The sequence below is a fragment of the Atta cephalotes genome (assembly GCF_000143395.1).
Source record: "Atta cephalotes unplaced genomic scaffold scaffold00026, whole genome shotgun sequence".
In the NCBI taxonomy this organism is placed as follows: domain Eukaryota; kingdom Metazoa; phylum Arthropoda; class Insecta; order Hymenoptera; family Formicidae; genus Atta; species Atta cephalotes.
In genome coordinates this window covers 2,073,791-2,086,795 of record NW_012130090.1, presented here as the reverse complement: position 1 = coordinate 2,086,795, position 13,005 = coordinate 2,073,791, and the positions used below count along the sequence as shown (strand labels likewise).

At 29.6% G+C, this 13,005-nt stretch overlaps 2 protein-coding genes across 2 annotated transcripts; one reads left to right on the top strand and one right to left on the bottom strand.

The window, feature by feature from the left end:
• Positions 1-775: 775 nt before the first annotated feature.
• Positions 776-5,837, top strand: LOC105620447 (S-formylglutathione hydrolase). The gene is given in 5 exon segments (XM_012201938.1): positions 776-820; positions 1,064-1,134; positions 4,588-4,965; positions 5,037-5,262; positions 5,391-5,837. Coding segments are annotated over 5 exon segments (906 nt in total). The 3' UTR covers positions 5,577-5,837.
• Positions 5,838-5,941: 104 nt separating this feature from the next.
• Positions 5,942-11,675, bottom strand: LOC105620406 (presenilins-associated rhomboid-like protein, mitochondrial). The gene is made up of 8 exons (XM_012201903.1): positions 11,629-11,675; positions 8,586-8,766; positions 7,804-7,905; positions 7,573-7,738; positions 7,250-7,470; positions 6,972-7,073; positions 6,329-6,426; positions 5,942-6,035 (listed from the first exon to the last, which is right to left on the bottom strand). The coding sequence occupies exons 1-8, from the start codon at positions 11,673-11,675 to the stop codon at positions 5,942-5,944; spliced, it is 1,011 nt and encodes a 336-aa protein (XP_012057293.1).
• Positions 11,676-13,005: the final 1,330 nt, after the last annotated feature.

Sequence of the window (13,005 nt, the reverse complement as noted above, 5' to 3'; positions counted from 1 at the left end):
ATAATTTTTTTTCATATTATTTTTCATATTATTTCATAATTTTTTAATCATGTCATCTTTCAAATAAAAGATCAACCCAAAATCTCTTTTTTTATATCTTCTTTTTAAATTTGTACATTCATTAATGTATATATGCTATTAATCTATTTTGTCGTAGTTTCGTTTTATTTTTGTTGTGCACAATCGCATAAACTTGACAGGTCCAATCGTAATACTATTTTTAATATGACATTTTACATCATTTTACACAACATAATTAATATAATTATTATCAAAAATTTATCGTTGCTAACCCATTTATATCAGCGATTCGAGGTTATATGAAATCATTTATCGCTGAATATTGTTTGCACTAATCTGGATTGAAGTAATGATGTTTCATGCTCTCCCATTGGTAGAGCATGTAACATCAACCAAAAGCGAAGCATTTCCTAACCCAGGTTGGTGCAAATCCAGTTGGGCCGAAAACGCTATTAAAGTTCCTCTAGTAAGAATTAAGACATAAGAGTACTATTATCAGGTGTCGGGTACCAGAGAATCGATTCTATATCTTGAAATGAGGTGAAAATTATAAAAATGAACGAATTTATTAGAATACTGATTATTTCATTGGTCAACATCATAGTAAATTTGCTCGCTTTTGTAATTTTCACTTTGAAGATACAGAATCGACTCCCAGAAACAGCACAATTCCGTCAAGATTGACAGTTGATAGTCTGATTTCGCATTCGCGCCTTCTATATCATGAAACAGTTGTTACATGCAACACGATTATATGAATCAGATATCGATTTATCATCTCCAGCCTTGAAAAGTAGATGTTGCTATGTAGTTTATATCCACTTTGTCAAAGGGCAGTAGTGCGCGGCAGCATTTTGCAGTTCATGTCCTCTCTCAAGTTTCTCTGTGTTTTAATTAACCTTTAACCTAACCTAACCTAACCTTTATCTGTTATCTGATTCTAACCTTCGCAATCTATTTTTTTAAAGTTTGGTGGCAAATAAAATACTCGTGCAATTATTTAGAAGATTATTATTCACTAAGAATTCAATATAATTTTCAGATGTCTGAATTAACGGAAGTTGAGAGTAGTAAAATTTTCGGAGGCTGGCAGAAAGTATATACACACAACAGGTAAATATACAAAACATATTCAGATAGCAAAGCGTGTCTCAGCAAAATCGCACAAATCTATGATGCTAGCTATTTGCCATAAATTATTGCCAGCAGTTTAACAGTAAGATAGCTGCATCAATGTTATCTTGTCGGCAATATGATATATATTGTATGATGCTGCATATTATTAAGGCAACATGATGGCAATAGTACTAATTTTAATGACTATTTTAAAGTAGTCGGCAAATTGCTGGCAATTTGCTATTCAATATTATCATTCCGTGAAGGCTTTAAGTTGTCAACAAATAAGAACTCAATTGCAATTCTGATAGCAACACGTACTTAACAATGCACACTTAGCGAACAACATGCCAATAATAAGACATGTTGCTTAGTTGTTATCTGAGATATGATTTATATTTATATACAAAAAAATCAGTAATCTCTAAGAATTTGTTCCTGAATTTGATAATTATTTAGAATACTCTTCCTTATCTAAAATCTTAATAAAAATATACATTCGACAGGTTTTCACTCAAAATGAAAAAATCTGGCAGAAAAACGTTGCGATCGGCTTCGTGAATCGATTTATTAAATGTTAAAATTAAATGTTCAAGACTTCAGAGTTTAAGCGTTCAAGTTGGGAACAGATATCTTAATTTCATCTCGAACTTTAACGCTTAATGCTGATTCTACAATGAGTCAATAGTCGAAAATCTTAAGTCTTAATCAATTTTAATCTAAATAAATGATTTTTCGCATCTACTAGTTATTAATTGTCAACAGCGAATCGTTTAGCTCGATTAATGGAAAGGAATAAAATCAAATTTAGTCAGTCTTAAGAAAATTGGCTAATTTCACTGATTCACTGAAGATTTAAGATGCTGCTCATGATAATTGAAATTTCGAAAAATGCAATCTCGGAAAAGTAATAGAGGATCAACCAATCAGAATTAATAGGATGCATTACACATACACGTTAAATAAAGATTATCAAAATTGAATGTCTATACGTATAAAAAGAAATTCATTATTAATAAATAATTGTTTGATAAATATTCATTAATATATAAGTATTTATTTTTTCAGCATATAAATATAATCATTTATATTGGGGAAAATTGTTTGTCGGTCCGAAATTTTTATGGCTGAATTCTCCATGCAGTGACTTTTTCGGAAAACGAATTGTTATTTTAATCTCAAACTGTCTTTTAATTTAAAAGATTTTCAAAACAAATTAAACAAAGTCGTTTCGAGTTTATATAGACTGATTTTAAATTAATACAATTAACATAAGAATGTAAATACTATAATAATCTAAATACAATTAATAAAATAATAAAATTACAAACATTTCGGCTTACACAGTTTTCTTCAGTGTACAAAGCAAAAATACATTATTAAATTAACGAATCAATTAGATAGCGCATATAATAAAATATTAAAAAAAAACCATTAGTGGTAATATGTCAATTCATATAAAATTCGAATGTCAAATTGTATTAAGACAAATTACATAAAATAAGAAGAACGAAATACCTTGGTCAAAAGGAAGCCACCAAATTGTATACAGAATTTGTATTATCTGACATTGTTAGCAAATTGCTGCCAGAAATATAACAAATCCTGCTAGACATGCTATGCCAGCAGATTGGTAGCAGAAACCGAGCAAAGTCTTGCATAACCTGACGGCAGATTGAGAGTAGATTGAGAACAGACTCTGATCGGTTTCTGTCATTAATTTGCTAATATAGCCTATCAAGGCTTTGTCGACAAATCTGTAGTCAAATGCGGACACAGATGGTATATAGTTTTGTAGTCAAAATCTGATGGAGTTTGTTGTCAATTTGGTTCCAAATTGCTAACATTTTGCTATCAGAGTTCAAATTTAGTGAACGGAATCAAAAATCTTTTTACAAGATTAATTTTATAAGAGATTAAATTCATAAGATTAAAGTAGACGCAAAATTTGGATGTGATACAATATATTTTGTACTAAAATCGGAAAAAAAGTTCAAAATTTACATTTTTTCAACACAACGCATATTGCACTATCGTGCACAAACAATACTGAGTTTATGAAATTAAGATTAAAAACTTCAAAAGAAACATTTATATCGAATGACATGTATACGAACTCTGAGCGAAGACTCGGTAATCAAAGGCAATAATTGTATCTAGCAATAAATGTTCGATTTTCTAAAGCCCATTCTACAATCAGTCATATATCGGAATCGGTCGTCGTACGCATGCGCATTGGATTGTCGGCTGTCGAATGAAGTTGTCGCAAGTCGGCTATTATCGGAATAGAAGATGGTCAATTCCCTTTTCCGACTACGACTAAATGAAACATAACCTTCGGACACATTTATGTATGAATAAACAGATATTTTTATATGGATATATGAATATATTTATATTATGGAATCACTAAATGTAGGGGAAATAATTGATTTTGTTCGTGAAAATCATTGCTTGTATGATAAACGCGATGTGGATTTTAAAAATGTTAGCAAAAAAAGAGATCTGTGGTAAAAAATATCCACAAATTTGAGAAACTGTTATGATATAAATATGTCAGATAATTTTTGCTTATTAAATTATTATTATTTAATATAAAAATATTTTGTAATTTAATTCTTTTGTCAAACTTAAGAAAATGCCTATAAGATACTAGGTGAATTCGTGTATATAAATTTATTCAAGTTTAATAACTTGAATAATATATGTTTCGATCATCGTTTTGATCCTTTTCAATATTATAAAACTAATTAAATCAATACATAATAATCAAGTAAGTGGAGTCGCATTATTCTACAACCATGTGTTGTGTTTGTATAAACTTTGTTACAAGTTCGAGCACCAGAATATATTTAATTTCCACATTAAATGATAAGTACTTGTAACACTGCATTTAGTAATATTGACAGATTGCTCGTTCGATGTCATTAAAATGTCAGCAAATGATATTCATTCTTTATATTTGTTCCAACCTTCTGACTTCGATCAACGACTCAATTGTAGAATAGTAAATCGTATTCATGTGCGACATACAACATACGACAAACTACTGCATTCAAATTATGATTTTGAAGCTTATAAGAGAAATGGCTCGAGAAGTACGATTTGAATGTACATAACCTCGCATTCATGTGATATATATAGGATATAGCAGAGCAAGTAATATATGTAATGTTTTACTTAATGATTTTGTTTAATGTACGTAATGTTTTAATTAATGTATGTAATGTTTTCTTGATGTACATAATATTTTATTTGGAATTAAAAATGTTTTATCGACATCAATCAAATTCAGCCATCGCTCTAGCATTCCCTTAAAGAAAAATGTGTTGAATGAGTATATTTTTATTAAGATTTTAGGTGAGGAAGAGGGGTATTCTAAATAATTATCCTAAATTTATTTTTAAGTATTTTGCATAATCTAAAAAGATGATTGTAATTGTTTAATAGTACAGAATTGGGATGCAAGACAAGATTTGCTCTCTACATACCATCTCAAGCTGAGAAGGAATCAGTACCGGTTATCTATTGCTTATCTGGTCTTAATTGTACAGAGGCTAATTTTAGTCAGAAAGCCGGAGCGCAGAAATATGCTGCAACTCATGGTGTACTTCTTGTCATACCTGATACAAGTCCAAGAGGGTTGAACATTCCTGGAGAGGATGACAGTTATGACTTTGGTACTAGTGCAGGATTTTATGTAGACGCGACATGTGAACCATGGAAAAAAAACTATAGAATGTACAGCTATATTACAAAAGAATTGTCAACTTTGATTAATAAAGAATTTCGAACTTTGCCGTCTAAACAATCTATAATGGGCCATAGGTATAAAAAATAATTCTTTGGAATACAGGAACATTTTGGCACTCTTTAAATGCTTCTTTCTTCTTGTTTAGTATGGGAGGACATGGCGCTTTAATTTGTGCTTTTAAAAACCCGGGACAGTTCAAAACAGTTTCAGCTTTTGCACCCATAAGCAATCCAATCTTATGTCCATGGGGAAAAAAAGCTTTCTCAGGATACTTGGGAGGATCAGAGGATAATGCTGCATGGAAGGAATGGGATGCTACCGAACTAGCAAAGAAATATAATGGCCCACCTTTGGATATTTTAATTGATCAGGTTCTAATAATTTTTAATTGCATCTTTAACATGTGTTAACATTTAATTTATTATAATGCATGACTTCTTTAATTTTTTAATTCAAACGATTCGTAATTCTATAATTTGTGTATTTCTATAATTTACAGGGCAAAGAGGATAAGTTTCTGAAAGAAGGCCAATTATTACCAGAAAATCTACTAAATGCTGCAAAGGATAAGGATAACATCGCACTAACTATCAGATTTCAAGATGACTATGATCATAGTTATTACTTTATTACTACATTTATTGAAGATCACTTTAAACATCATATGAAATATCTTAAAAATTAAGATTGTATCCAAAATTACTTGTACCAAAAATTATTTTTAAAAATTGAGATTTTGATATTATAATTTATAAGATTTATATTTCTTATTTTAATGGAAATTTACATTGAAATAAATTTAAAAAATACTACAATTATGGTTATAACTTTTGAGTTTTATATGATAAAGAATAACTTTTATACTTTCTTATTTTGTTCAAAAATTTATATTTTACTACATGTAAAAATATGGAATTATAAATAATAGAAATATTGTATATTTGAATTTTTGTGTTTTTTTTAAGCAAATATTCTTGCATGATGATTAAAATTTTACAATTTATCCACAGAATATACCGTAAACAATATTTAGAAAAAAGGGAAAGATCATTATGATCTTGGAGGTTCTCGGAATTCATGCCAGAGACTTAGAAGAGGCTCTCGTTTCTGCCAAATATTGGCATTACCCCACACTTGCCAGAATCTGTAATTGTTAGAAAAAAATTATGTATGGAAATTGTATTGTTAGAAAAAAATGTGTGTGTGTGTGTGTGAGTGACGCGTGCGTACATGCATGCGTATGTGTGATTTATATCAATATCTGCTAATCTCTTAATTTATATCATTTCCTTAATAAATAGTGAAATTATTTTCCTAGAAAATAGCATTGCTTAAATTTAGAACATTATATGTTAATCTTTTATTTTTTAAATTTATTAAAATATAGCAGTAGAAATTGCTTATTTTATAAGAATTATACCATGTAATAAAACTTACATTCCAAACAATGCACCACCTAAATGCGCAGCATGATCAAAATATTTCCACCCTAAGATACAACCAACAACATCCAAAGCCATTATTCCTTTAATTGCCTAAGTAAAAAATACAATACGATTATACCATGGAAGACTATGGCTGGAATCCATAGTCCATTCTTAATTTCAAGATGTCTCAAGCAATATCTTAAAATGGTAATACGGCTCTTTAAGCGGTATATTCATAGTCGGATCTTATATTTAAGACAATCTTAAATACAATCTTAAGATGAACCAATTAGAAGGCCGCATTAGCGACTTACGCATTAAGACATTACTTAAGACAGTCTTAAAATAAGAACTGATTGTAAATACCGGCCTTTGATTGGTTTATGACATCTCAAACACTAGCCTAAGACCATCTCGAATCTTACGTAATTTATGAATTCTGCTCTTATGTAATAATGGGCGAGTTCAAGACGGCAAAGCGGCTAGGTATGCTTACCGAGTGATTGTATATGATTAGTTGGATCTGTAAGTAATAACCAATTGTGCTCATTTGCTCAAACAGGCGGCAAACAGGCTAACCGCTTTGTTAACTTGAACGCGCCTATTATCTTCATGTTTGTGATCATGTAATTTGGATAAGATGGGATACTTACCATACCCGCTGTAAACGTGAGTATGGGAAGGAAAACTATACAAAGTCGTATGTCAGGATATTGTGTACATACAAATCCAAGAATACCCATAATCGCTCCAGACTAAAATAAAAACAACTATTAAAAGTTGAAACTTAAACAGATAGATATAATACAATAGAAGATATACAGACATACGCAAAAAATATGAAACTATATTATTACTTTCAGATAATTTTCAACATATCTGCAATATACAACTATTTGTTACTTTAATTGTTCAAATTAAAGTTAGTTACCGCTCCTAGAGAAAGGCCTGGCATTCCAAACATATTTTTATACACGTGACTAGCAAAGCTGGAAATTACTCCGCTTGATAAATATAGAGCCAAAAATTGCTCCTTCCCCAATGCTGTCACAGCTATTGTGCTGAAGCTGTGCAGCACGTACATATTCGCAGCCAGATGGATTACGGAGTAATGTGAAAAGGTGGAAAGTACCATAGACCAACATGATGCACCTTACATGAGAATTATTCTAATCAACATTTACGATAATTCAGAAGCAAAATAATTGTTATAAACTGCAAGCATTAGTTACTCAAGACGATGGTATCACTTACTAGAAGCCGGATTGGCGCAAAAATAACGCACCATTGTTTTCTGCAATGTCGGCACTCGCCACAATAAGAATATAACTGCATTTATAAAACATATAGGGACAAACATCTTCTGTCCTTCAGTCAAGTTCTGCCACCATGATTCCATCTCACTCTTCCATCCTGTTCGCTAACCAATGTATTATTGTATATTCTAACTAAAGTATCTATCGAATTTCTCCAAACAATACATACTTTAATTCGAAACTGTCTATAACGATGGATTAGTCTGTACGTCTGGCTTCTGATACGTTCGTACTCCCAAATTGCAGCACCTGCTATAGTGGCACCGCTAAACTAATGAAACAAAAACTAATGATGCAAAATATTCATATGTCGTTTATTTACTTTAAGAAAAGTTAGTATTTTAAAAATATTTTTTTAAAATTATATACACATATATACATATTATACAGGGTGTTCCATAATTCCCAAATAATCGTCAAATATTTCATGGACAGATAGAGCAGACTAAACTGAATCGAAAAGTCCTCGGAAAAACGGCAAGAAACAAAAATTGTTTCTCTTCTCATAAAATTCTGAGAATTTTTTCAGAATTTTTTAGTTGCCGCATTTTCTCATGTTGATAAAAAGTAATTAGCAATAAAAAAATATAATACCAAAAAGTATATAAAAAATTTTGAAAAAATTCTTGGAACTCTATAAGAAGAAAATAAACCATTTTTATCTTATTGTTTTTCTACAAAAATAAGTTAATAGTACTCGAATAAAAAATTATTAAAAGTATTCATTCGGCTATTTTTAGTTATAAATATCTTATTAACTATAGCGAAAATTGCAAAATAGTGGAGAACTTTTCGATTTTTTCAGTTTAATCCGATTTAATCCGAAAAAAAGAAAAAAAGAAAATGATATTTCTTTTTTGTTATTTCATATTTCTTGTTTTTTCTTCATGCACAAGTGAAAAGATACATTCTTAAATAGTTAAAAATAGCTTTGTTATATTATTTATTTACCATAATGGTGAAACCAAGATGTTTCCATAACTTTGCAGATGATACAGTTCCAATTTCGATATGAGCTTTAGGAAAAGAAGACTCTGATTTGAAGATCTGTGACCTCTTTAAACTTCTTATTTGTCTGTACTGTAATACTTGCTGCATTTTGGCCTTGCAGTATTGTCTATTTATGAAAACACTAAAATTCCATAAATACATCAGAATATATTTCAGTTATAGCAAGTATAAGAGATTACAATACAAGTATATATCTGATTTTTAAAATATTTTGAATATAAAAGAAGAAAATATAATTTTGTACACCGATGCTTGAACCGTAGGTGCTATCGAGAAAAACATAAAGGAAGATTTACATCAAGAAATGAATGAAAAGCGGTTTATTACGCATAAGGCGTGAAGATCGATCTATGTCAGAATGCATACGAAGTATGGTTTGTATCGAGAAAATAAGAAGAACAGTTCAAGTCGCACGAAATTAAAGAAGAGGTTATATAGCGCAATATATTTTTTTCATAAATTTTATAATAGTATGACTGAGAACGGAAATCGTTGATCTTCATTTCTGTATCTCGCACTCATTTATATATTATTTAATTTTCCGTAACTAAACTTGTGAGAACTAAATTTATGAGAAGTGAAATATTGTAATATAATAAATTCTTCTTTAATTTCATGCCACTTGAATTTCATGTTCTTCTTATTTTCTCTTGATAAAAAACCGTGCTTCGTATGAGTTCCGACATAGATAGATCAGTCTTCACGCTTCATATGAAATAATAGATCGCTTTTCATTCATTTCTTGATAGAGACCTTTCTTCATGTTGTTTTCGAGCGATATAGGCTTTCTATGGCTCAGGCGTTGATACATTTTTATAAATACAAATATGACATGTTCAATCTAATATTTTATTAATAAGATCTTTATACCTTACACAATGCAGAGATATTCATCATTTTAGCAAAGTTATAGTTCTAACTATTTTACCATTTTAAGTAACAAAATAATATTACTGAATTGTAAAATAATATTTCATAGCTTGTCACAAAGGAAAAAAATTCAATATTATAATTTACTGCAGCACAACCCTGATGAAAAATTTTTTCAGAGTTTTTCATATAATTTTTCAGAATTTTTCTATAATTTTTTAGGATTTTTATATAATTTTATAACTTTCTCACATTTTTTATATAAATTGGAACACTTCTCAGAAAATCTACGTCTTTTCTCATAATTTTTTACATATATTAATTATGAAATATAACATTTCTAAGATTTTTTGTAAATATAATTTCTGATAAAATATTATGAAATTATAAAATCTAAAATATTTAAAAATATTTTTTAAAAATTGTGGGAAATGAAAAATTTCAGAATATTTCAGAATTCACTTGTATGAAAAATTCTGAGAGAAGATATAAACTTTCTGAATATTTCTGAAAAATGTTTCAATTCAAAAAAAATTTTCACCAAAGAGAAGATGAATTAGAATAATTATACCTGTTAATGTGCCTTTTATGCCAATGCTTATTACTGAATTAATTATTAAATATTATAGCTTTAATTTTATCTGCTTGTAATCAATATCATTTTTTCAACTACTTTTTCTTATAATATTTCTTTAATCTAAAAAATGTTAATATTTTATAAAATTTTTGACAAAAATAGAAAATATGTTTTTGTCCCTATTAGTGAGTCCTCTAAATAATGATGGCCTTATTAATATACCTCCAATTTATGTGCTTATTATCCACATTTGATTCATTTTAACATATAGTTACTAAAACAGGTAAACACAAAAAAACACAAATAAATTTAAACTAATTGTTTATGTTAATATTACATAAATCATTATTTCAATTATATTTATTTCAAAGTACATTCATAACACAATGTTCTCAGCAATATATGGCACATTAATAGGGACAAAGTATTACTGGATTCACATAAATTCCTCATCTTTCAAAAAATATTTAAAATATTTTAATACTAAAAAAATAAAATATTATCTTCGGTATCATATGCGTTAATAATTTAACTTAACAAACAAAAATATGTTTTTTTATTTATTTGTGCTAGTTTTCTTTGATTTATTGAAATACAAAAGCACATAATAAGGATAGGCACAGTAATTGAGATCTTATATAATTTCTGTATAATTCATTGTAAATATTATAGAGATTCTCTTCCACCTCAAATTTTGATAAAAATACACTAAATCGATGCGTTTGCATGAAATAAAAGAATCTAGCAGAAAAAAGTATCATTCTGCCCCACAGACCGAGATATTAAAAGTTAAAGTTGACGACTACTTAGGTTAGGGAATTTGTCATAGTAGTGGTTTATTGCTTTAAAAACATAACTTCACTGCTTTAAAAATATAAACTGTTTTAGCATAAAATTTATTTTTAATGTGGAAAATTGTGTTCTTAAAATAAATTTATATTTTTAAAGCAATGAACCACTGCTGCGATAGATTTTTTAACCTGAATAATCGATTTTAAGGATTAATATCTCGGTTCGAAGGGCAAAGCGACATGTTTCCGTGTTTCTGTTTTTTATTATTCAAAAACGATAATATAATCAACTTTGATTGTTTATCCTTGTCTGATTCACATAATAACAAAAAAAAAGAACCATAAAAACATTATCCTGAAAAAGACTGAGATGTTCACTCTCAGGTTTCTGTTAACAATTAAAAAAAATTTAATGATTAATATCTTATTTTGAGAGACTGAGCACATTTTAATGCCAGAATCTTCCGTTTCATGCAGAAACACATCGAATAAACATAATTTCATTGAAATTGAAGGTGAGAAGCATCTCCTAATCTCCTAAATAATTATCAAAATTTCAAAAAACGTGATAGTCTAAAATCCCGGACACAATACAAGGAAATAGTGATAGAAATAATATGATTTCAACTATCTTGAAGAAATTGTATATTCCGATGTATCTGATTTCTGGTAGAATGAAATCGTATTATTTCTATCCGCTATTCTCTCGTGTCTGAGACTTTATATAAACACTAAAAATCCGCACCATCTGTTTGCTATGTCGCCCAAATGTAAAAGCGTCCTGACCGTCATATTATTGGAATTTCCTGTTTGTTTGTAGAATGCATAAATATTCAATATACGCGAAATAAGCGAAAATTTTAATCACGCAGGATCTACATAACCTCTCATGTCACGTCTGAGGGTGCGATTACATGTAGCGCGATATGTGGTACGCGGTACAGAAACTAACTATAATGCTACGTTCCAAAATTTTTTCTCTGAGGAAGATTTTACTCTGTATGCTATAGTATACGTTACGTGTACTATATATTTCGAATAAAATTTTCTTTGAAAGTAAAATTTTCCTTGAAAGAAAAAATTTTGGAACGTAGCCTAGGTAACTATAAGAACCGCATAAACTGTTGCTTCTTTTTTCCTCTATGATGCGGTCCATTTGACCCTTTGACAAATGCTTTGAAGCGTTTTTTGATTGGTCAATTAGTAAAATTCTTTCTTCCGATTGATCAATCAAACGCTTCAAAGTATTTGTAACATCAAGTGAACCGTAGCTTATTAGAATAATGTGTATCACTAATCATAGAATCATTCTCTTAAAGCTGCTTGCAAAATTTGCAAACAGATCTAAGAGAATGATTCTGTGATTGGCGATATCAATTCGCTTAAGTACGATCCGCTGCATGGGAATCACCTTAAAACCATTCTACATTCATCGTAGCGTCGGAAGCGTCATAAGTATCATGCGATTTAAAAATTGAAACATCGGATTGGCTGAAGCAACAAGCTTGCGACGTCTACGATACGAATGTAAAATGGCCTTTACATATAGCATAAACGGTACGGATCAGTGACAAATTCACGTTACTAAGCACTTGTTAATAGAATTAACTGATTTAAATGCAATTATTAAGTAAATCGATTGAAAAAATAAAAGTATTGATGAAATGTGCATAGAAATAAGTTAATATATTTAAAAATATTCATATTAAAGTTTATTTGTCACTGGATCCGACGTGCGTCGTATGACGTTCTACAATCAATCAGAAAGCAGAATTTTATTTCGTTGGCCTAGTTTCCACCGAGTGTTTAAACCAAATCAACAATGTAAGAACCAACTACAGTCGAGTATTCCCCTGTGTGCCTTTCAATAAGCGATATAAATGACACAATGGATCATTACATCCTTGTTGTTTGCCAATGTTAAATCAAAGATGATATGATCATTGTGTCGTACTGTGTTGCACTATGTCGCTTGTTGAAAGGCATACTGTTACAGTCGACCGATAGGAGAATGCTTGATGTCGATGATACGAAGCAAATCCTGTTTTCTGATTGGTTGCAGAGTACGACGCATGTCAGATCCAATATGAATCTAGCATTTTGCTTGTTCGAAATCGTTTGT